At 33.5% G+C, this 23,826-nt stretch overlaps 2 protein-coding genes across 7 annotated transcripts; both read left to right on the top strand.

Annotated features, from left to right (window-relative positions):
* Positions 1-1,310: 1,310 nt before the first annotated feature.
* LOC124820808 (putative hydrolase C777.06c) lies at positions 1,311-16,319 on the top strand. 4 transcript variants are annotated; one of them, XM_088104018.1, is made up of 9 exons: positions 1,318-1,602; positions 1,858-1,996; positions 2,184-2,311; positions 5,500-5,647; positions 5,737-5,842; positions 6,582-6,640; positions 14,735-14,770; positions 15,779-15,888; positions 16,074-16,319. In XM_088104018.1, exons 1-9 carry the CDS (start codon positions 1,448-1,450, stop codon positions 16,129-16,131), a joined length of 939 nt encoding a protein of 312 aa, XP_087960144.1. In that variant the 5' UTR covers positions 1,318-1,447; the 3' UTR covers positions 16,132-16,319. The 4 variants fall into 4 exon arrangements, with proteins under 4 accessions (XP_087960146.1, XP_087960147.1, XP_087960145.1 ...); XM_088104021.1 differs by lacking the exons at positions 15,779-15,888; positions 16,074-16,319 and adding an exon at positions 14,936-15,291 and having other exon boundaries at positions 1,313-1,602; XM_088104019.1 differs by lacking the exon at positions 14,735-14,770 and having other exon boundaries at positions 1,314-1,602.
* A 2,505-nt stretch (positions 16,320-18,824) lies between these two features.
* Positions 18,825-21,913, top strand: LOC124833831 (uncharacterized). Of its 3 annotated transcripts, none has more exons than XM_047308388.2 (3): positions 18,825-19,351; positions 19,838-19,921; positions 21,234-21,913. In XM_047308388.2, the coding sequence occupies exons 1-3, from the start codon at positions 19,175-19,177 to the stop codon at positions 21,729-21,731; spliced, it is 759 nt and encodes a 252-aa protein (XP_047164344.1). In that variant the 5' UTR covers positions 18,825-19,174; the 3' UTR covers positions 21,732-21,913. The 3 variants fall into 3 exon arrangements, 2 of the variants coding, with proteins under 2 accessions (XP_047164344.1, XP_047164345.1); XM_047308389.2 differs by having other exon boundaries at positions 18,833-19,351; positions 19,856-19,921; XR_015783419.1 differs by having other exon boundaries at positions 19,278-19,351; positions 19,856-19,921; positions 21,683-21,913.
* Positions 21,914-23,826: the final 1,913 nt, after the last annotated feature.

Below are 23,826 nucleotides of genomic sequence, written 5' to 3'. Positions count from 1 at the left end.
TGAAGTATTCTAAATTTCAGTTAAACAGAATCATTTTCTCATCTAAAAAATAAAAAATAGAATAAAAAAATAGCATGACCAATTAAAGTTAAACCCAAATCTACTTAAAGATAACATAGAGAAAATAATATCAACCTAAACGAACCAAATTAAAATCAATATCAATATTTGATATTTATGAGGATTGAGCAAAGATGTGAACAATTTTTAAAATCCCTCAAATAAACATGATTCCTTTTGTTTTTAAAGGTTCATTTAATTATTGTTACATTACCTTAAATGATCTTTGCCTCTTATTTTCCTTCTTTTTTGTTTATAATTATGACATGTTTCTTATTTTGTTTCTATTTGAGATAACTTATTTAATTTAGTTACGATTAATAATTTGTTTATGTACATTTACTTTTATGCTGATTGTTATATCAATTTAAATTTATTATTTCAAGTAATATAACTATATCAATTTGTTAAAAGTAAAAATAATTAACTTAGATCTAGTTATTTTCAGAACAAATTTTTTCTAATTTATTTACAAAATATTAGTTTTGTATCTTGTGTGGTATGATTGTCCAGTCAACAAAGACCGGTCGGTCTATGTTAGAAAATGCCAATGTGAACGTCTCATCCTCTTTTGCATCACCCACCAAATGATTGATCATGATCTCGAGATGACTGAACGTATTGTCAACAAATTTAATATTAATAATGATCAAGTTTATAGGTAAAGTATGTTTATGAGTTATTGGGTCATAATTAGGTCTATACTAGTTATAAGCCCATATCGAAACTTAGATTAGAGATGATGTTAAGAGCTTCAGGGTTAAATGTAACGTGAAGTGTTTTGATTGTGATAGGAGATCCCATGTCTAAGAATAATGATATTTTGACAACATTTTTTTGACAACATTTTAACACTGTCTACGTGTCATTCTGTGATTGGTCTATATTGATGTTTATGATTATTATTATTGATTGTGGAATAATTTTGGACCAATCACAGAATGATACGTAGACAGTGTTAAAATGTTGTCAAAAAAATGTTGTCAAAGTATCATTATCCCACGTCTAAAACACTTCTACTTAAATTTTATTTTATAATGGAATTCATTTTTATTTTTTATTTCAAAGTTACTTTATATTTTATTTTTTTTTAAATAAAGTCTTCAAAATGTAGTCTAGAAAGTGATTATCTTTTTCTTTTGTTGAAAAGTAAGTCATTATCTCCCTCCTAAAATTATCTTAGCAAGTAAAGTTCCTAAGTTTCTCTTACTTTATCTCACTTGGTCTACGTACCGAGATCTTTTTCCATTTTGATTTAAAATCTTAGTGGAAAAAGAAAGGTTTAGGAAGGTGGAAGAGACTTTCCCTCCTACACTACACACTAGTAAACTCTTAGCTAGTTTTTCTCCACACGTTTCATTCTTCCGTTTGTATTCTATTGTGGCAAATGGCGACGGAAATGGAATCGGCATTGATATTTCTGGGAACGGGAAGTTCGGGATCGGTTCCCTCCATGAGTTGCCTCATTGAACCTTCAGATCCGCCGTGTTCTGTTTGCACTCAATCCCTGTCTCTCCCACCTCAATCCAACCCTAACTACAGGTACCTCACTTCTTCACTCCCAATCTCACACCAACTTTTATGATTACTCTTTTAATCATCTACCATTTTCTTTACACTTCATTCAATCATAGCAAGTTTGTTGACTTTACCGTAAATTCTTAGTTATCTCAACCTTGATTACTGATTGGTAGACCGGGTAGAACTTTTTACTTTAGCAATTCGTAGAAATTAAGCTCAATTCCAGGGACTGAATCGAGCTCTTTCATTGTATGTATTATGGACTTGGCTTTGCAGGTGCAATACTTCTCTGTTAATCAAATATTACTCTCAAACCGATGCCACTCACAAATATATATTGATTGATGCTGGCAAGACCTTCAGGGAGTCTGTACTTAGGTGGTTTGTTTTCCATCGCATTCCCAGAGTAGATTCTGTCAGTCGCTCAACTTCCCTTCTTTGTTTACTGTGCTTGTTTTTGGTTAAACTTTTTAAATTTTAGATTCAATATGAATCTAACTTTGTATGTGTTCAGTCAGGTGTCTTATTTTGTTCCAGATGGAGCTTTTTTTGGTGATTGTTCCCTAGTGTAATACATTAGTTAACTCTTGCTTGAATTGCAGATTCTTTTGACTCATGACCATGCTGATGCAATCCTTGGATTGGATGATATTCGTGCTGTGCAGCCATTTAGTCCCACAAATGATATTGATCCCACCCCAGTTTACTTAACTCAACGCTCAATGGAGAGGTAAACTAGAACTTTCTCTTTGATGTATATTAGAATAAAATATAATTACATATAATATATAATCAGTTATATAGTTTCCATATATTTTATATATTATATATAATGAGTTATTTCGTTTCTAGATATTATAGATAATCAGTTATTTTGTTTCTTTTTTCTATTCAGTCTATTAGTATGTTTGTTATTATATATAGATTTCACTTTTTCTACCTTTCTTTCAATAATAATATGGTATCAATAGTGTTAATTCCGCATTTATTCGCAAAATTTTTTTTCGTTTTTCCCCATGGATACCATGGGTGAATCTAATATTCTTTGCATTCACACTTCCGATAATCTCGGCTTATAATATAATCTCGAGGGGTCAATGTAATTTTGAGTTTTTTTAATTTTTTAATTTTTTTTTTTGTAGTTAACCATGGGAAAAAAAATTATCCATATAATGAGTTAAAGGCAATATTAGTGGGAGTTAATTACTAATGGATATTAAAGATGAGAAATAAAGATCCATGTCAATCTCATCTTTTTATGCGAAGTTAGGATCAATTTGGGAATCTTTGATTCAACTAAAGCCTACCCATACATGTACCTGCAACGACATCCAACCATGGTGTGACTATGATCAAGTGGAGTATGTTATGCACTTTCTCGTGGGTCTTAATGAAGCTTATTCTTCGATCAGAGGTCAACTTCTTTCAATGGATCATTTTCCCCCTATCACCAAGACATTTTCTTTTGTTATTCAAGAAGAGAAGCAGAAGGACATTCGTAGTCAGCCAAAAGTGAATCTTCCCATGCTTTCGCAGTCAAGAATTGTTTTGATTTTATGAACAAGAGGGGTAGACCTGTGTGTGCTCACTGAGGAATCACCAGTGATAGCAAAAATCAATGCTATAGGTTGGTTGGTTATCCACCCAACTACAAAAGTTAGCATTGGTTTATCATGCTTCTAGTCAGACGGTCTCTCAGGACACTAGAAAGGATTTTTCCTCTTTTCAACTTACATCACAACAATATCAACAATTGTTGAATCTCCTCTAGGGTCAAACACCAAATCTCACACAGTTACTCATAGTGGTATGATTATATCTACTCTAGAGGCTAAACCTTTTTCTAGTCGTTGGATTTTTTATGACATTTGTTTAGGTGTTAGTACTTATGTAAATCATTCTGTTATATTTTCAATCTTACACATGTCAGTGACATAACCTTATGTTCTCCAATCAATTTTTTATTCCTATAGTAGCTATCGGCACTGTTTAACTTTCTCGTACGTTGATGTCTCTTTAAGAGAAAATATACTTTATCTTTGCTTGATGAGATTGGTTTTCTAGGCAGCAAACCAACTACACTACCTGTGGGTCCTAACTTAAAACTTAGTTTCAATAATGGTGACACTGTTGTAGATCCCTTTGTGTATGGAAGATTAATTGGACACTTATGTATTTGACCATCTTCAGACCAAACATTACTTTTGGTAGGTCATAAGCTTAGTCAGGACATGCAAAATCCATTAACCACACATTTAGCTTTAGTCCATCACCTGTTACAGGACTTGAAGTCCACTTTAGGTCAAGGTCTCTTTTTCTTGACTATCAACAAATTTCATGTTTCAGCATATGCTAATGCAGACTGAGGCAGATATTTAGATACTAGAAAATCAACTACTGGATTTTATGTTTTTTGATGATTCTCTAATTTTCCGCAAGTCAATCAAATAAAGTATACTGTTCAAGTCTTTAGTAGAATCGAAATATTTTGCTTTATTTTCAGTAGCTAGTGAAGTATTTTGGCTACAAAGATTACTCAAATCTGTTACACACCTTGTTTCTAATCCTTCTCACCATGAGAGGTCTAAACATATAGATATTGATTATCAATTCATTCGTAAAGTTGTTCAAAAGCAGCTCTTGACTCTCATTCATGTCAGAAGCTGGCTATTAATAGCCGATATGTTCACAAAAGTCGTTCTTGCTATTGCCTTCTGTTAGGTTTCTGAGTAGGAAACCTAATTAACCACGATCACAGTAGGCAGAAAAGATAATGAAAGAATGAATTTCTCTTATTAATGGTAATAGAATTCTCTAAACAAGGATAGTTGGGAGCATAACCTCCCTCACAGGATTGTAGCCGCCTGTTAACAACCTCAATAATCAAAAGCATAACCCTAACAATAGAGTCTAGCTCTATTTATATTAAATATTTCCCGCCCATCTTATACTGAATATTTTCCTAGAATATAGCTCTATTTACTATAAATATCTTATACTGAATATTTCCCTATAATATAACTCTATTTACTATAAATATCTTATATTGAATATTTCCCTATAATATAGCTCTATTTACTATAAATATTTCCCGCCCATCCTAACTACTACAACAGTTAGGATAGTAACTCTTCAATCAATCGGCTCCAGTTCTTCACCTCTTTTCACCGTTCTGCTCGAGCCCTCACCGCCTTCAGCCGTTTGGCTTGACCTCTCCCCGCCTTCCACCGTTCGGTGCCCTTCTTCTTCTCTCATATACTTTCTTCTTCTCTCGTATACCTTCCAACCCCTAACATTATCTATTACCTTATATCCTATCACCTTCAATCATTTCATTGCAAGTTTGGAACCATCAACATTTATTCTCCAAATTGAGGGGGATACTAGACTAAAATATAATTAGATATTGTAGTATATATAATCAAATATTTAGTTTTTAGGTATTATAAATATTGTATATAATCAGATATTTAGTTTCTAGATATTATATATAATCCATTATTTTGTTTCCTTTTCTGTTTAGCTTGTTAGTATGTTTTCTATTGTATATAACTTTTACTTTTCTGTAAATGATAAATTTGATTCAATGAATTATTTTATACCTTTCTCTTTTTAATAATGTGAGTTGGTCAAATATCCTAGGTTTGTGAGAAAATTGGCTTACTAAAATCCCAAGTGGAAACATTGGTGCCATGAAATTATATTTTGCTTTACTATGAGAATGTATGAGCTTTAAGGAAGCACTCACATCAGATGAGCTTTTAGTTTTGTTACAGGATATTGATAAACACAGTTTTTGCTTTGAAAATATTTCTGATTGCAGTACAAATCTTATGTCAGCATTATTCCCCTTTCACTTGATTTTATGGATGCATTTTCTTCTAGATAGTTGATTTCTTTTTTGCACATTTGCAACAGAATGGAAACGGTCTTTCCTTATTTGGTTAAGAAAAAACAGAAAGAAGGGCAAGAAATCAGAAGGGTGGCCCAGTTTTGCTGGAACATAGTTGCTGAAGATTGTAACCAACCTTTTTTTGCATCAGGCTTAAAATTGATTCCTTTGCCAGTTAATCACAGCGAACTTTGTCATTGATGATAGGAATGCAATACCACTTTTTCATTACATGAACTTATGAACCACATTTCTGGATTTAGGTAATGCATGGAGAGGATTATATCTGTCTGGGTTTCCTTTTTGGTAATAAAGATAGGGTGGCTTATCTTTCTGATGTTTCACGGATTCCAGCTAGTACAGAGTATGGTGAGTTTTGATGCCATTTCTTCCCCGCTTGGTCATATGTACTACTTCATTAGTGCTATCTCTCCTAAACATCACTTGGTATATAGGTCATTATATACTATTACATTTTCTCGTCCCACTTTTTCACTAAAAACAAAAATAAAATCATTTCTTCTTTTCTTCCCTTTGACCAAACTTTAAATTTGGATCATTCATGTGCAATAGGATGAGTTATTATCTGTCTGTTAATTAGTTTGAAATGAGAAGCTAAGAACATTTCCAACTGTCCTTTAAAGGCTACTTAGAAATACCTTAATTTGTATTCTTTTATGATGATTATGGCCCTGCTATTCATTGATAAGGAAGCTTCTGCTCTCCATTGGGGAACTTAATGTTCTCTGTATCACCAACTACTTCTACCTTCTATACTCAATGTTCTCCATTAGAGGGAAAGTCTATATTAATGACAAAGTTAAAGAAAATACCAAACAACTAGTGTAAAGAAAGTATTTCAATATGATTTAGATCTCATCAAAGATCAGCTAGAATTAAGCTTCCAGACCTAAAATATTAACCTCGATGTCTTTATGATGATATATCATCCAGAAGAAGCAATAAGTTCATGAATTTGTTGTCTTGTCTCTTCATTGGAACAATAGGTAGGCAACTGGCACATCTATAAGCTTTTGAAGCATTAATACATCAGTATAAAACTATGCAGATGTATGCTTTCTGACAGCAAAATGTCATTTTTCTACAGTCATTTCAAAAAATGGGGCTGGGCAGTTGGATCTTCTTATTTTGGATTCATTGAAAAAGGTCAGTGCTGGCGTTTTAAATTGTTGATCTCTCAGTCTGTCTGTGTTTGTATTGTAAACATTGTTCTACAAAGTTTTAGCTGTCTTTTCTCCCAGAGTAAACTTTTCCATTGATTTTCTAATATAAGACAAGGAAAACATCTTATTCATTAGTATATAATAACTTGATCTATGAAGAACATTAATATATTACTAAACCCATATTTACTGGACTAAATGCATTGAAATTTGTAGACTTGTCATTTTAATCCTAAGCCCCTAGGCTAGCCCTGGCCTTTTCCAAAGCTAGGCCCTATTTTTGTGACCAACACATTAGGGGGCTTTTCCAAAGCCCCTGACCCCTAGAGCCCCCATGAAGTGGGTTGAGATAGAAGTAGGGCTGGGTTAACTCTCGTGGCCCCAAATGAAAAAATTTCCTTCTCACGGCAGAACTCTACAAGCGGTACTATGTCATCTCTAACACCCATTTCACTTCTGCATATTCTATTCTTGCTTTTGGATCTCATCTATGCAGCTTGTCATTTTTCTTTATTTTATTTTTTTATTTTTCTTTATTTTATTTTGTTGTGTCATATGATTTGGGTGAGTTTGTTTAAGTTTATTTTTAATCAGATTTTTATCTTTTTATCTGTTTCTCTGAATTGCTTATTTTAAAAGCAAATAATTTTCTACTTTTCTAAATAAGTACATAATTGCTTGTTTAAGAAATGCTTAACATAAGTTTGTATTTACTTCTTTTGATTAACAAAAGAAATAAGATATCTGCTAAGTGGATTTGAAATTTTGAAGTAGCTGAATTCATGCTTATAGCTGTTTGTTTACTAATTGCATGGCTCTATATTACTATTATTATAGACGAAATTTCCTCAGTCTTTTACATTGTGAGTGCAATTGCCACTGAAACTGTGGTTTTTACCATTGTTTAAAACCATGAGAAATTGTATTGATCCTGTTTTGACCTACTGGACTTTATTTGTTCCAATTTCTGGTTAACTGTGAGATATGTATCAAACTTCTATCTGTATTTGGTTTAAATGGATTTAGGCTTGTTTCATGAAGCTCTATCAAATCATATTGTATTGTGTGGAATTTAGGAAATTTCTTAACACCAATTATAACAACTTGCTGCCACATTTTTGCCTTTTAATGTTGATCTAGTTAGGTTCTTAACAGAGACGCATTAATATTATATTTCACCATCCCAAGCTTTTTGGTAATTACCAGGTCCTATATATTATTCTATAAATTCTTTAAAATGTACTACAATACCACCTTTCCATTTCCACATAGCCAGTTTAATATTTTTAACTGTTAAAAAACAGTATGGTTTAGTGTTTTAAAAAGTAAATAGAAAATAAAATGATTTTTTTGTGAGGTAAACCAATATGTAATGTGTAGTAGATCAGCACAACACAAGTGATCAAGAGTTAAAATTTTGGTTGGGTGAGGTAAGTGAAGAAAGGATAAGAAGAGAGGGATATGTGTTGGTAAATTGGGGGTCTAAAACTGAATAAACATGATAGAGTCATGTTTATGTAACTTGAGATTAAAACTGATAAAATATATTCTTGAGGGCTTAACAGATCCCTCTCATTATCTTCTATATATATTGAAAACACAAGAGTACATGGAACATCAAGAGTCTGCACTAGACCTCTAGGTACAGAACTAGGTACGACTCATTAATGGTCTAGCAGACAAGCCTTAATGATGATATATAATAGTAATTATTATAACATTCTCCCTCAAGCTGGAGCATACAGATTGTATGTACCAAGCTTGGAACAAATAAACTCAATCCGAGGTCCCCTTAATGACTTAGTCAACACATCTGCGAGTTGGTCATTTGATCCAACAAACTCGGTACATATTTCTTTTGACAATAACTTTTCCCGAACAAAATGACAATCAATTTCTATATGTTTAGTTCTCTCGTGAAACACTGGATTTGATGCAATGTGAAGAGCAGCTTGGTTATCACAATACATTCTCATACTCTGGATGTCACAGAAGCTAAGCTCTTGAAGGAACTGCTTCACCCATATAAGTTCACATGTTAGTGACGCCATTGCCCTATATTCAGCTTCAGCTGTTGATCGAGCCACTACATTCTGTTTCTTACTTTTCCATGAGATAATGTTTCCTCCAAGGAAAACACAATATCCAGTAGTAGATCGTCTATCAATAGGAGAACCTGCCCAATCGGCATCACAATATCCTGATACCTGAAGGCTTCCTTTTTCTTCATATAACAACCCTTGCCCGGGAGCCTTTTTCACATACCTTAGAATGCGAATGATAGCATTCCAATGGCCAACACATGGAGCTTGCATGAACTGACTAACCACTCCAACTGCAAAAGATAGATCCGGCCTTGTAATAGTGAGATAGATTAGTTTTCCAACTAGTCTCCTATATCTCTCCGAGTCGGAGAATAACTCACCTTCTTTTGTTAATTTTTGATTTGGGTCCATAGGACTGTCAACCGGTCTACCATCAATCATGCTTGTTTCTTGCAAAATCTCCAGAGCATACTTCCTTTGGGAGATTACAACTCCATCTTTTGACTGAGCTACTTCAGTGCCTAAGTATTTGAGGCTTCCAAGATCCTTGGTTTGGAAATGTCTACACAAGTACTCCTTCAATTGAGATATTCCAGCAGTATCATTTCCTGTAATGACTATATCATCAACATATACTATTAAGTAAACACATTTCCCGAGAGACGAATGATAATAAAAGACTGAATGATCTGCTTCACTGCGTTTTAGCCCAAATTTTTGAACAATGGAGCTGAATTTTCCAAACCAAGCACGTGGTGATTGCTTGAGCCCATATAGAGATCGGTGCAATTTGCAAACCATACCAGACTCCCCCTGAGCAACAAACCCAGGAGGTTGCTCCATATAAACTTCTTCCTCAAGATCACCATGGAGAAAGGCATTTTTGATATTCAATTGATGAAGTGGCCAATGACGAATTGCTACCATTGCGAAGAAAAGACGAATGGTAGTCATCTTGGCCACGGGAGAAAAGGTGTCACAATAATCAAGGCCATAAACCTGAGTGTATCCTTTTGCAACTAGCCGGGCTTTTAGCCTATTAATGTCACCATTAGGGCCGACTTTAATTGCATATACCCATCGACAACCAACAGCCTTTTTGCCCGGGGGAAGTGGCACAAGCTCCCAAGTATTACTGTGGTCAAGAGCCTGCATTTCTGCAATCATGGCTTGTCGCCATCCAGGATGATCAAGTGCTTCTTTCACATTTTTGGGTATAACCGCAAAAGACACTGAGGATAAAAGGGAATAAAAGGAGGGCGACAATCTGTGATAGCTAAGAAAATTATAAATGGGATGAGTGTTTCGAGTGGAACGAATACCTTTTCTGAGAGTAATGGGCCAACCAGAATCATCTTCATCAGGAGGCGTGGCAGGAGGCGGTGAGGGAGAAGAATCTGAAGGAGGAGATCCACCATTTTCTGGAAGAGGACTACCCATCGGGGTACTGTGTCGGAAGATTTCAATATATGGAGAGGAAGGTTCGGGAGGACCTTGAGCATGACTTGGATTGACTGAGACATTGGATATATTGGACTCAACCACTGGAAGAGGAAGGACCTGTTGGAGGATATGAACATCTTGAACAGATGGAGAGAAGAAAGGTGTCTGTTCAAAGAATGTAACATTGGCAGACATGTAGTACTTCTTGGTTTCAGGAGAGTTACACCGGTACCCTTTTTGAAGCCGAGAATAGCCTAAAAAGACACATTTGATCGCATGAGCGGAGAGCTTGTCTAGCCCCGAAGACATGTCGTGAACAAAACATACACAACCAAAAACTCGAGGAGGGGTGTGAAAGAGAGGATCATTGGGAAAGAGAATGGAGAAAGGGACTTTATTATTGAGAGAGGAGGAGGGCATCCTATTAATAAGAAAACATGCAGTTAAGATGACATCCCCCAATGATGAATAGGAATATGGGCACTAAGCAAAACGGTACGAGCAGTTTCAACCAAGTGTCTATTTTTTCTTTCGACTATATCATTTTGCTGGGGTGTATGAGGACAAGTGGACTAATGCAAAATACCATGGGAGCTAAGGATTGCAGAAAAAGTGGATGAGAAATACTCTTTAGCATTATCACTTCTTAAGATTTTAATTACTTGACCAAATTGGTTCTTGATTTCATTCAAAAAGGATGTGAAGATGGGTAACAATTCAGAGCGATCTTTCATTAGATAAACCCAAGTACATCTAGAATACTCATCAATAAATGTAACAAAATACCTAAAACCAAAAGAAGAGACGCGACTAGGTCCCCAGACATCAGAATGAATAATAGAAAAACTAGAATTATACATTGATTGAGACCTTTTAAGAAAGACAAATCTAACATGTTTTCCTAGTTGACAAGACTCACATTCTAAAGTCTGAAGACCACTAAGTTCAGGACACATCTTTTTTAACTTTGACAAGTGAGGATGGCCAAATCGGTCATGTAACACTTTAGGGGAAGAGCTGCAACACAAGATACCCGTGGACGAGATCCAAAATGGTATAAACCTCCAGCTTCATATCCTTCTCCAATCTGTCTCCCCGAGCCGCGCTCCTGTATAACAAAAGATTTTGAATCAAAAGTTATTGAACAATGTAACATTTTGGTTAATTGACTTAAGGAAATTAAATTGAATGGACAGTTAGGGACAAAAAGAACAAATTTCAGAGTTAGAGAGGGAGACAGGGAGACTTGACCGACTCCCTTTGAACAAGTTTTAGAGCCATTTCCAAGGGTAATGAAATGGGGTTTTTCTTGGAGGGAAAGGGTTGAGAACAATGAGGTATTACCAGAGATGTGATCAGAAGCACCCGAGTCAATTACCCATGAATTTTGACCTTCCATGGATTGAGAAATGCAAGCTGTGGATGTACTTGGGGATTGAGATGATTGTGCCAAGCTGTTAGACTTTAATCGCAGATACTCTTGATACTCTTCCTCAGTGAACTTGGAGTTGGAAGTGGGAGTTTCAGCCTTAGAGATATTGGCTGTTTTTGAAGGAAAACCATGCAAGGAGTAGCAGTTTTCTTGGGTGTGACCCACCCTCTTACAGTGAGTGCACTGTGGACGTCCCCGACCTCCACGTCCTCCTCCTCTAGTGCCACGTCCTCCTCTTCCTCGCGTGGCAACCATGACAGATGGTTCCATTATTTCATGAGCTTCCTGAGATTGAGGCACTGGAACACGAAGAAGACGTGTGGTCAAGGCTTCCAAGGAAGGGACCTCATGACTTGTCAGAAGTTGATCTCTGATATGATTCAAATCTGGATGTAACGCACGGAGGATCATCACCATATAATACTTGTCAAGCTTCTTCTTGATGTCTTCCGAAGATTCCACTTCCAAGAACATTCTCAACTCCTCCACAGCTGCTTGGGCTTCAGTCAAGAAGGAGACCATATCATGGTCTGTCATTTTGAGACATGTAAGCTTGTTTGCTGTATCATAGAGACGTTGAATATCATTAGCATAAATGCTTTGAGCTTTCTTCCAAAAAGAGTGACACGTTTTAAAGGCTCTAAGAGATATCAAAAGTCGGGGTTCCACAGATTGCCACAATAGGGCACACAATTGGAAATCTGCTTGTTTCCATTGTTCAGCTTTTTTAGAAGGTACTTGGCTTCCATCCTGCTCAAGGTGGTCATAATGTCCTTGACCGAGGAACCACATTTCCACGGCAGTAGACCAAGACAGATAATTCTTATCGTTTAGCTTTTCGGAAGTAATTGAGGGACTTCCAGAGAAAGAAAGAACACTTCCATACACCATTCTTGATAAAAATAGGAGAAGGAAAAGCGCGATAGTGAGGAACCGAAAAACCTTAGAGGGTTTCTTAGGGTTTTCTTCAAGGGGAGCTTCTGCACTTCACTGAAGTAAGGTTTTAAGACTCCGGCAACGGTGGGGGTGGTCGTCGCGTGAAGAGACGAACCAGATCCAGTGGTCGCCGGACGGAACAGTGATGGCGGACGACGGTTGACCGCGGCGGACAGATGCGAGATGGCAGAGAACCAAGTTGAAGAGCTTCAAACTGCAGTTGACAGCTGCAGATAGTGACAAGACAACCGTGGACAACGACAAAGGGCATCGGACAGATGCGAACAACAATGACAATGCTGGTGGACAACCCAGGACAGAAACCAGAGCAGTATGAAGCTGCTCTGATACCAACTTGAGATTAAAACTGATAAAATATATTCTTGAGGGCTTAACAGATCCCTCTCATTATCTTCTATATATTGAAAACACAAGAGTACATGGAACATCAAGAGTCTGCACTAGACCTCTAAGTACAGAACTAGGTACGACTCATTAATGGTCTAGCAGACAAGCCTTAATGATGATATATAACAATAATTATTCTAAAAATGTACATAAAATTTGGTAAAAAGGAAAGCAAATAGCTAGCCCTAACCCATAGGGCTTTTGGGGTATATAACCTTATGGGCTTTTTTAATATAGGATTTTTTCGGCTCTATAGGCTTTTTTAGCCCACCCATGTGGGTTAGGGTCAAATCCTATCAAATGGGCTAAGTTGACAGGTCTAGAAATTTGTGATCGCTTCAGGATTTCGTAATTTTAAAATAAAACCCTGTTTCTATCTATTGTTAATTTTTTTTTCAGTAACAAAATCTATTGGATGTAATAATGAAAATTTCTGGAAAAGTGTGTTTTAGTCCTCGTACCTTTGGACGAACTTGATTTTGATCCTTATCATCGCTGTAATTACCTTTAGATTCATGGAGGGAAAATGCTTTAAGAGAGAAATGCAAAGAAATAGACCTGTTGTTTAAAGCACATGAATACCGAAGTGTTAAAACTGGAATGGGAGTTGCTAAGAGAGAAGGAAGAACTAATGGAAGAATGAATTGTATTATTCAAGAATGAAATATAAGCACCAAGGACTTGGGAAGCCACTTTTATAAGCTAGATACTATAGGATTAGAATCAAACACTTAAATATTCTCTCAAATATCTTATATTGATCTATACGAGACTTAGGCATCAAATAGTACCTAAGTTCCTATCATGTTATCATCTTGTGAGCCAGTATTTTGGTGGTTTTTAGTTTACAACACTTTGGTTTTTGGTTTACAACACTTTGTTCAACTTTCTTGTTGGTCAAAACCCTCTACCAGCCCATTGGTAATCCTTTTAAAGACACGGACTACCAACACTGCACAAGTCCAATGACTGAATGCTCCTCATGCAAGTGTAACCTCCTACTTCAATTATCCTTTACTAGCCACTACGACCAGAATTATCATCACCTGTCTAAATGCAATGTTGGCTTTTTGAGGCTTTTTCCTCCTAGAATATACTCTTCATATAGTGGTCCAAATTGGGCCTGGAACAAGCAACTGATTCCTCGCATCAGATTCTATGGGTCCACCAACTTTCTATTTCCTTTTTGATAAATAATGTCAGGATTTCCTTTTCTGTAATTTTCTCAACAATGCTCATCTGGTTGACTTCATTAGGACTTGTTTTTTGTGGTTTGTTAATAACTGGATTTTAAGCATAACTCAACCTCATAAAATCGGCTTATAAGATGAGGTTTGCACCCACTGATATATTTTAAATTGACCTTATCTCTAGTTGATATGAGACTTTCAACACACCTCCTCACGCTGAGGTATAAACATCTCAAACGTGGGACTTGACGTTAATGGGTGGTTTGATAGTGGGTGAAATAATATGTTCAACAAACAACAAATCTTGCTAGGATAGACTCTAAGAATGACTTTGATACCATGTTAAGAAGTGGACTCTAAGCCTAACTCAATCCTACAAAATCGGCTTGTAAGGTGAGGTTTGCACCCATTTATATACTCTAAATTGGTCTTATCTCTAATGATAAGAGACTTCCAACATGGTTGATATTTTAATTTTCGCGAGTAGGCATGATTGTGTTTCTTCACCTTATTTGATGGATTGTACTATCTTTCCTTTTCTGATACAAATTTTTCAATTTCATTTTTCACTTATTTATTTATTCTCTCAAAGATTCCTTGATATTTCCTCTTTGTTTCCACAGACCGGATCACACAATGTTCACTTTTGCCTTCCACAGGTAATTTTGGCTTTTTAAAAGAAAATTATGTTTAGACTTATTATTGAGAAGTCTCACATCATCTGTCTCAATTTTGGAGGATGGCTGATATATTTGATGGACACCTTTACTAATTGTCAATTGCTTTTAAGATGAAATCTAACATGGTATAAAATTGCTTGTCAGTTTTGATAGGCTCTCCAGTTTTGGCAGACATATGTGGTGTTGAAAGTCTTATATTGCCTACCTCAATTCTTGGAGTGTAGCTCATATTTGTTGGGCAATTTCACTTAATCCCAATTAGGATTGTGAAAGAGAGCCAACCCAACTCACATAGATTGAGTCATTACGGATTGAGCTAGAAACGAGTCAACTAAATCTTACTCCCTTTTTGGTGTACTAGATATTGTTACTTGGCTCTACCACGTGTTAGTGGATTAAACGGGTTAGTGGATTAAGTGAATTGGTTCATTCGAGCATATTTTGCTCTCCCAACTTGTTTCATATATTTATTCCAGTGCAATTAAAGTGGTTTGGCTTGACCCACCTATTTATAGCATTACAATAAGGATGTTCATTTATTTCACTAAACATTAACCATAGTTAGAAAGGAATAATATAAATATAGTAAGTAAAAATCAAAGTGTTAATTTATATAATTGGACAAACAAACAAATTAAGCATATAATTCATTCGAATACTATTGAACTTTTTAATCTTAAAAAGTATAAGGTGTCAACCTACATAATTAAAAGTGGTAAATAATCGTAATGAAAAAATGATGAAAAAAATTATAAAGAGTTGTTGGTGGGTCACATGCAATCCACCTCCAACTTGGCTCGAATTCATTTAACCCACATGTGGTGTAGTGAGTTAGGATCAATTTAACTCATAAATTTCCAACTCAATCTAGTTCAAACCTGGGTAAGACTCACAGGTTTGAGATCATTTGATAAATGCCAATTAGTTAAGTTGAAATTTGACAATTATGTCTCCGAAGGAGAAATCTTATTGTTTGTAATTTCACAGGCCCTTGAAACTGTGAAGAGGTTGTGTCCAAAGCAAACCTTATTGATTGGAATGACACACGAATTTGATTACTACAAGGACAATGAGTTTTTAATGGAGTGGTCCAAAAGGTAGTATACTTCTTTCCATTTGTCAAAATTGCAAAAGAAACTAATAAAAATGTAATTGTGATATTTTGATTCATGGAACTGATCAACAATACCATGGGAATATTGTCTAACTATTTACCTCCATAGTTTGTACTTGGTGGTGATATTAGCATATTACACTGTTGATTGTTCTATAATTGTGTTAGGGAAGGACTGTCGGTGCAACTTGCTCATGATGGCTTGAGAGTTCCCATAAACTTATAGTAAGGTAATACTCATGAACTCGAGTCTAAGTCTCAAAAAGTAGCATTGATAAATATGTTGTAAATTCAAAGTTTAAAAGTTTGTTACTAGCTATGTAAGCAAGTCTGTCTGCCATTGTTTTCTGTAAAACACATTCTGTCAAGTATAATTCCTATTGTAAGTGATGGCGAACATGTTATTAGAGCTTATTCGTGACTCGTGAGTGATTCTTCATTATTTTTCATCATTACATATGTGAGTGTCGTGGCTGAGTGGAGTTCTTGGAGATTAATAATGTGCGTAGAAGAGTCTTATGAAATCGCAATAGTGTAAAGAAAGTAGTAGAAAGATCAAGGTGCAACATGGCTGGAGCAAGCGACATTGTTCTCCGATACTTACCTGTTTTCGATGGGAAGTTATTTGACTTTTAATTAAGATTGTTTAAAGTGATATATCATTCATAACTTCTATTTTAAACTTTCCCATTCTCCTTAAACAACCTCACCTTTTTACCATAGTTATAGAAATGTACTATCTCTTTACAATAATGACCGTAGTTTTAGTCATCTAAAGAAAGAAAAATTCTAAATTGACTGTTGTGCTCATCTTCAGTTGAAACGTTAATTTGTTTCTTCCCAATTTTTCTTCAAATTAATTACTTTGTCTGTAGTCATAGTAATACATTTATCGAAAAAGAGAAACTATTTTTGTTCAACTATTTTAAAAAAATGTATGTAATATTCTTCTTTATATGCGTGAAAGAATCTAAAATTACAGTCATATATATTGGAGGAAGCAGCGAGAAATGTCTCCTCCCCCAAAAAGACCTTTTCCTATGGATATTATTTGTATTTCAATGAAAATTGATTCCCGTATTAATGTTTTAAGATTATCTTGCTCCCCTACCATATCAAAGAACGAATTTTTCGTACCCAAAATATAAGAGATTTTTAGTTTTATGTAAGAGAATGGACAATAAACTTTTATGGTGGATAATAAACTTTTTGTACCTAAAATATCATAAATTTGATGGAAGAATTTATAATTATTCATTTAAAAAACATGTTATTTAGATAATTTAAAATAGTAGAATAGGGTGAAAAAAATAATCTTAATAATAATATTATTTAATGTTTATATAAACATGTGAGTCTTGATGGTAGAGGCATTTCAATTTCATTGTCAATCTTTGTAGTGTGAGATCACAGTAAGGGGACACGTTGATAGTTACTTTCAATTTCACATTTATGAATTTATATATATGTTCACAATAATAAGTTGAAAGGATTTAGAATTTAGAGTTTGAGTTATATTTATTATTAGAACAAACTAAATCTAATAAGTACAATCTCAATAAAATAAATCTATTGAAGTAAAAATGAATTAAAACAATGAAGAGTGTAAATGTCTAATTTGAGAAGATAATAAATTGATTAGCTTTTATTTTAAAAATCACTTCAAATTCTCTAAGAGAAATATTCCGTGTTCATTAATGAACACAACAGGATTCAAGTTCTATTTTTACTCTCAATGTAATAAGAGATTTTTTTTATATTTCATTTAAAGCTTTTGATTATTTGACCAAATTATTTTGTCATAAAATAGGTTTAATTGTATTTTTGGTTTTTCTAGTATGAGAATAAACGTTTCTTGAATGCGTGTTGACTTATATTGAATGGCATGCGTGTGACCTATTTTATTAAGCCTGTCCATGACGTTAACACGTGAGTAATTCCTGAACGTGTAACAACTTTACATTCCTTTGAAAGCTGTTTATGGTCTTCGGATTCTTCCTTTCCATCGACTTTCTCTTGCTTCGCTTTCCTTTCCAATAATTTATATTATTTTTTAATTACTAAACATAGGAAATGTTGAATTATTTTTTAAATTTAAATGTGTCTATTTTTTTTATGAAGTATCAAATTGTTCGAGAATATCCTCTCTTTTTTACCACTAATATTTAATGAAGTTGGTTAACTTGTATGACCAAATAATGTACAAAATGAGTAGAATATCTAAATGAATTATGACTTTTAAATAATGATTTCAATTTAAAAAATAAAAAATAATATTATTTTATCAAAATATGTTCATGTACTATAATTTATATATCAAATCATTAATCTAAAACTTGAAATTAATTTCATTTATGTTATTTTAATTTTAGAAGAAAAAAAATATATAGAGTAAGACCAGAGCGTGTAAATACATATATTATCACTAAATCTAAAAACTGGAATTAATTTCCTTTTTAAATTACTTCAATTTAAAAAATACATATTTTTCTGATTTTTTTTCTTAAATTTATATATATATATATATATATATATATATATATATATATATATATTAAAAACGATCATTTTTAAATTTAAAATTAGACAACTATAATTTAACTTTGTTAGTAATTTAAAATATTTCACGCTGTCAACAAATTATGTATTGACATATGTCAAAAATCAGTCAATATAAATAGAAACACTTATTACTAAAGAATAAAAATAGAAACCTAAATGTTTATTCAAAAAGGTGTTACTCATTTCAATTATTTTTCTAGGTCAAGATAGAATTCATTTTATTTGAAGTGAGGTACACTAACCAAATAATACTGGTTAATAAATTGGAAAAAAAATTGTAGATATCACATATATCTTTTACAAGAGATAATTCCATTTAATTTGAATAAGATTATTATAGATAACAAAACTTTTCTTAAATATTTAACGTGATTAAAGTTAGAGGTTAAAAGCTGTGTTTTGGTACAAAAATGCAAGAATATGAATGAGTCAAACATTTGTGAAAGTAAAATTCCAAGTTCCAAGTCACATTTATTTAAATATATTTGGTCGTTTCTGGCAAAGCAAAAGGAAATTGCCAGGTGAAGTGCTTCTCCAAAATTCAAAATTTGGAACAATTCTCGGAAGCAACCTTGGTATTTACGAAATTCTGAGCATGCGTGTGTTGCGCTTCACGACTCATGTTTGACAAAATGTCAGACAGAAAAATAGTATTTATAACCTTTCTTTCCAAGGAAACATAGACAGTGTGTTTGTAGTGCAGAAGGATGAAGACTTGCTCTATGGATTTTAACAACAAAGATTTGGACATAAGTTTCTATGTTTTCAAGCCAACTGTGGAAATCGTTGACCATCTTGTTCATCGACTCCAACACTTTTCCTTACTCACTCAGAATCTTGGTTGTGTGCAAAGCTCCATATTTAGGAGCATACATGGAAATATGGTAAGTTCTTCTTTCCCTTCTCTAATTTTAAATTTTCTCAATTCAGTTTCAGTTATCTATCAATTCTCTATTGTGTCCTTTCTTTATCCTTTCTGAATTCTATATATACACTCCAAGTTGTCTTGATTAACCTATGGAAAAAAGCTGGTACAGATATGCGCGTAGTAGTATTATAATTAGATATATAGATTGAAATCTTATGCTAAAGTATTTTATCATGTGAGATTCGTGAGGAATCCTAAAGTTAGAAGCACAACACTCTAAATCCTGATGTTGTTTAGCAGAAAGTTTTTCTTGGAACCAAGACGAGTAGATCTTTTCAGATTAGGATTATTTGTTTCAGTTGCAATAATAAAAAACTACTGTCATTTTTTTAGTGAATGTGTCACTGTAAATTACTGTATTACGTTTTGGTGCTAGTTCTTGTCCCCCACTAAGCATATCATCCTTCACTGTTTCTTTTCTTTTTCTACACCGTGTTAAAAGGTCATGTCCTGTAATCAGATCATATGGTATGGAGCATGGAAGAAACGGTCCAGTGATGAAAAAGACAAGCTGAATGAAAATCTTGTAAGTTTGATCCCTATCTGTTGGACTGATTTCATTGTTTACTTTTTTTGGAATACTGAAATAGACGTTAAAGTGCTTCAAATAGGACAGAGACAGAATAAGTGTTGTTAATATTATTCAATCATGTGTAGAGTTTCACTTTCAACATACCACGTGTAATGAAAATCCAAATTTAATTCGAGGAAAACACTTATTATGTGCTGCTATATGTAAGCTTTGTTCTATAGTAATCTATATTGAAGCTAGAAAATTATGTTGCTGAACAAAAGAGTAATTATATATCTGAACCAAAATTAAGTGTGTAGATTTTTATAAAAGAAAGAATTATTGAAACAAACCTTGGTCACCAAGTAATCTAAAAAGCTGTCTGATCATAATGCACTGTTGCAGAAACAGTACTTGCAGCTCCTCACCTATGACACAAACACCAACATCTAGAGATTGTGGTTGATAGTAATGGAAAATGTGTATATTAGTGGATGAATATACTATAAACTTTGTATTTGACAGATTCTTTTCAACACTATTTTGAGATGAAAATTCATATTATACCATTTGGTTAGGATGAGTACACTCTCTTCACATGAGGAACAATTCTGGAATAAAAGTTAGATAAAAAAATTATATGTTTATAATCATCAAACTTCCAATGTTCATTTAAATATATGTTTTCAAAGACCTAAACTAATATTATTTTTTGGACAAGAGGTCTAGGTATCGACTCACATGTCTTGATCTTGTTTAAAAAAGCTCTCTTTAAGTACTTCCAGGGAAGAAAATAATAAAAAATAAAATATATTTTTTTCATAATTTAAAATTACTTCAAAAAATCATATAAGAACTGTAAAAAATTAGTTTATAAATAAGTGAAGTAGTGTTGGTGAAAAAGTTTTCGGAACAGCTTTTTCTACTTGATGTCATGCATTAGAGGCATGATGGAAAATTAATGTTATGGAATGGTTTTCTACTTTCTTTGCACGACAGTATCTAACACTAATTATGTAGCTGTAGTGAGTCAATGTTTCATTTTTGCAACAAGCATTCCACCATTCAAAATTCATGAGGGATTAATTATTTTACACAGAAAGTGAAGATGTATTATAATACTTGAGTTAGACCATAAAAGTATTTATTTGTAATCTGATTGACAGCACACATGTTTTACAATTTAGATTTGAACTTTGTACATGGTGCAAAAGTTGTGTCTCAATTATATACATTGTTTTGACTCTATTACTAGTTAATAAGAGATCTGTGATAAAATGTTCTCAAATTCTGCTTCTCTTTTTTCTTTTTGCAATTCCCTATGCAGCAATCAATGCTAGCCAATAATGTAACAGGAATGGCAGTGTTAGTTGAACATAATTTCCTTGATGCATATGCTGGAGAATCAAGAGATGGTTCTTTAACTGTAAAGTTCAGCACTGGTGACATAATCTCCATGGACTCAGTAGTGACAACTACTAGGGACCTTAATGACCTTTCCTATGCAGCACTAGCAATTTTTAGGTCTCGTTTTCCCAAAATAGATGGCATAATTTCTGGCCTTTGCATGAAAGGCCAAAGCTTACCATGTGTGGTATGCATTCATGTGTGGCAGTCCCTACAATTTTGTTACTCATGGATTCTCCACCCAGACCATAGAAAGTGGATGATGCCATATCTTGAACGATTCTCTACTAAAATGAAGTATGATATTTTTCGAGTAGTTTATGTTAGTGGTGACAATGTAATGAATCTTCCCTCTGATTTTCCTCATAGGATGTTAGAAGATGAAGAAGAGAACACACGACACCTAATGCAACAATGAGAACACAACCTATGTTGCAAGGATTTGTATATTGTTGTATCCTTTTAGGTAAAATGAGTTCAATCATATTGAAAACTTAACTAAACATAACTGTTGAGCTCATGTTTAAATTGATTTTGGAGTTATACGACTTTTGTTTATAAATATTATTATAAAAACAGTTAATAAAACTCAATATAAAATATGTTATGTAACACATCCACCTTTTTCTACTAAGGGTGACCTGAATGGAAGTTTAAGCCCATCCACGTTACTCTGCAGCATTCTTGTCGTGGAAGTTCCAATGATGGAGGTAAATCCTGTCATGATCATGACCATTACCTAAGGAGGAAGAAGCGAAAAACTTCTTCTCAAGAGGGCATTGAGATAGTGGTGATATACTTAAAACATTCAAAGGAAAACAAACATAAATTTTCTCCCATCTTTACGGGACTGACTAGTTTGTGGATTTAATTGGTATGAATCTGAGTTTACATCAAAGAACATCAATGAAAAGTTTTTTAAATCCTTCAGCATACGTAATGACTTTCTACCGCAAATAAGGTATACAAAAGACCTTCCATCAATGATGATGATTTCACATGTGTATGAATACTTCTTTCAGGAGTTGCATGGTTTTGTTTCCTTTGTCTAATTTTGAGTGTAGGATGTGGACCAGAATGAATGTGATTCTCAGCCAATTTTGTGTAATAGTTAGCCAGTTTCGTGTGAATAGCTTTCTTATAAACCTTTCAAATTTTGTGTCAATACCTTCAAATTGTCCCCATAATAAATAAGTTCATGTATTTGTTTCAACTAAACATGTTACCGAAGTTGACTGTGTTGAGTACATCTTGTGTCCACTCTCTGGTCATTTAAAATCAATTTAGTTGATTGTCATATACAACATCTACTTGGAGGGTATCTTATGTAGCTTGATCACTGTCATTTTCATAATCAAAGTAAAGATTAAACGTTTAATTTAATAATCGATCGTTCAACAAGAGAATACACAATCCAATATGAAGTCCAAAATCGTACACTGCATAAAAGCTTACTATAAACTAAGTATAGATTGGGTTAGTCAACCCAAAGTCTTCTCTTAATGAATTTAATTGCAATCTCAATAAATCAGAATTTAAGACGTCTACAAAAGCAAAGATTATAAACAATAAAGTAAAAGAAGGGTTGCTGATTTAGATGATGCTAAAAGAATGAGAATAAAACAATTTAAAAGGCATATTAGTTCTCTATTCCATTCACAATTAAATTCTTCATTAAGTATAATTAATTATAATATGATTATCATTCATCCACTTTCCAAACAGATTTGAATTAATCAGTGTCAAATCAATTCGTTAATTATCTTTTACATTTCCAAACATCAACATTTGAGAATTATATTATTTTACCTCTTAAATTAAGCAAATAAAATATTGTTAGAATTAAGCAAACTAACAACAATTGCAATAAAAGATCATAATTAAATTATCAACAAGTATTCAAAATTAATTTCAATAACATAAGTTAGAATTAAAACGAACAAACTATATAGGTGCACTCTGTTATAGAAATTAGACAAATGAACACGATTTGCACAAAACCTCATAATTCACTCTGAACTCACAAAGAGAATTAATCCATAAAGGTTTAACCTTTCATGAAGACAACAAAAAGAATTACAAAAAATGAAGATAGAAAAGTGTAGTGTGGAAAGTAGTGTGTAGAGTGGTGATTCCCTTCTTTTTATTTTTGTCCTCGGCTCATGAATTTTTTGTAACTCTAAATCAGTAGACACTTGATTTTGTATAATCTACATTTTCAATGTATCTTCGTCCTTTTGGCATAAATTGCTTTATAGAGAAAGTTATGATATAATCTTCAAAATATTTTGACTCTTTTTTCTAAAGAAAATAAATCAAACAATATCGGATATACTAGTTGAGAATAATCATTTCTTCATGTATTTGAATTATAAGTGTTTCCTGAATAACATCATTTAATTCAAATCTCCAAATCAAATCAATATTTAAGCATTTAAAGGTCCACTAGATTATGTATTAGCATATTAGACCATTTGGTAAGACTTGTCTAGTTAAACCACCTAGCGTCTACG

The sequence above is a fragment of the Vigna umbellata genome, chromosome 1, assembly GCF_029865625.1.
Source record: "Vigna umbellata cultivar VRB3 chromosome 1, Vumbellata_1.0, whole genome shotgun sequence".
NCBI classification, from domain to species: domain Eukaryota; kingdom Viridiplantae; phylum Streptophyta; class Magnoliopsida; order Fabales; family Fabaceae; genus Vigna; species Vigna umbellata.
The sequence above is the reverse complement of the archived record's forward strand: the minus strand, read 5'-3'. Positions and strand labels throughout refer to the sequence as shown.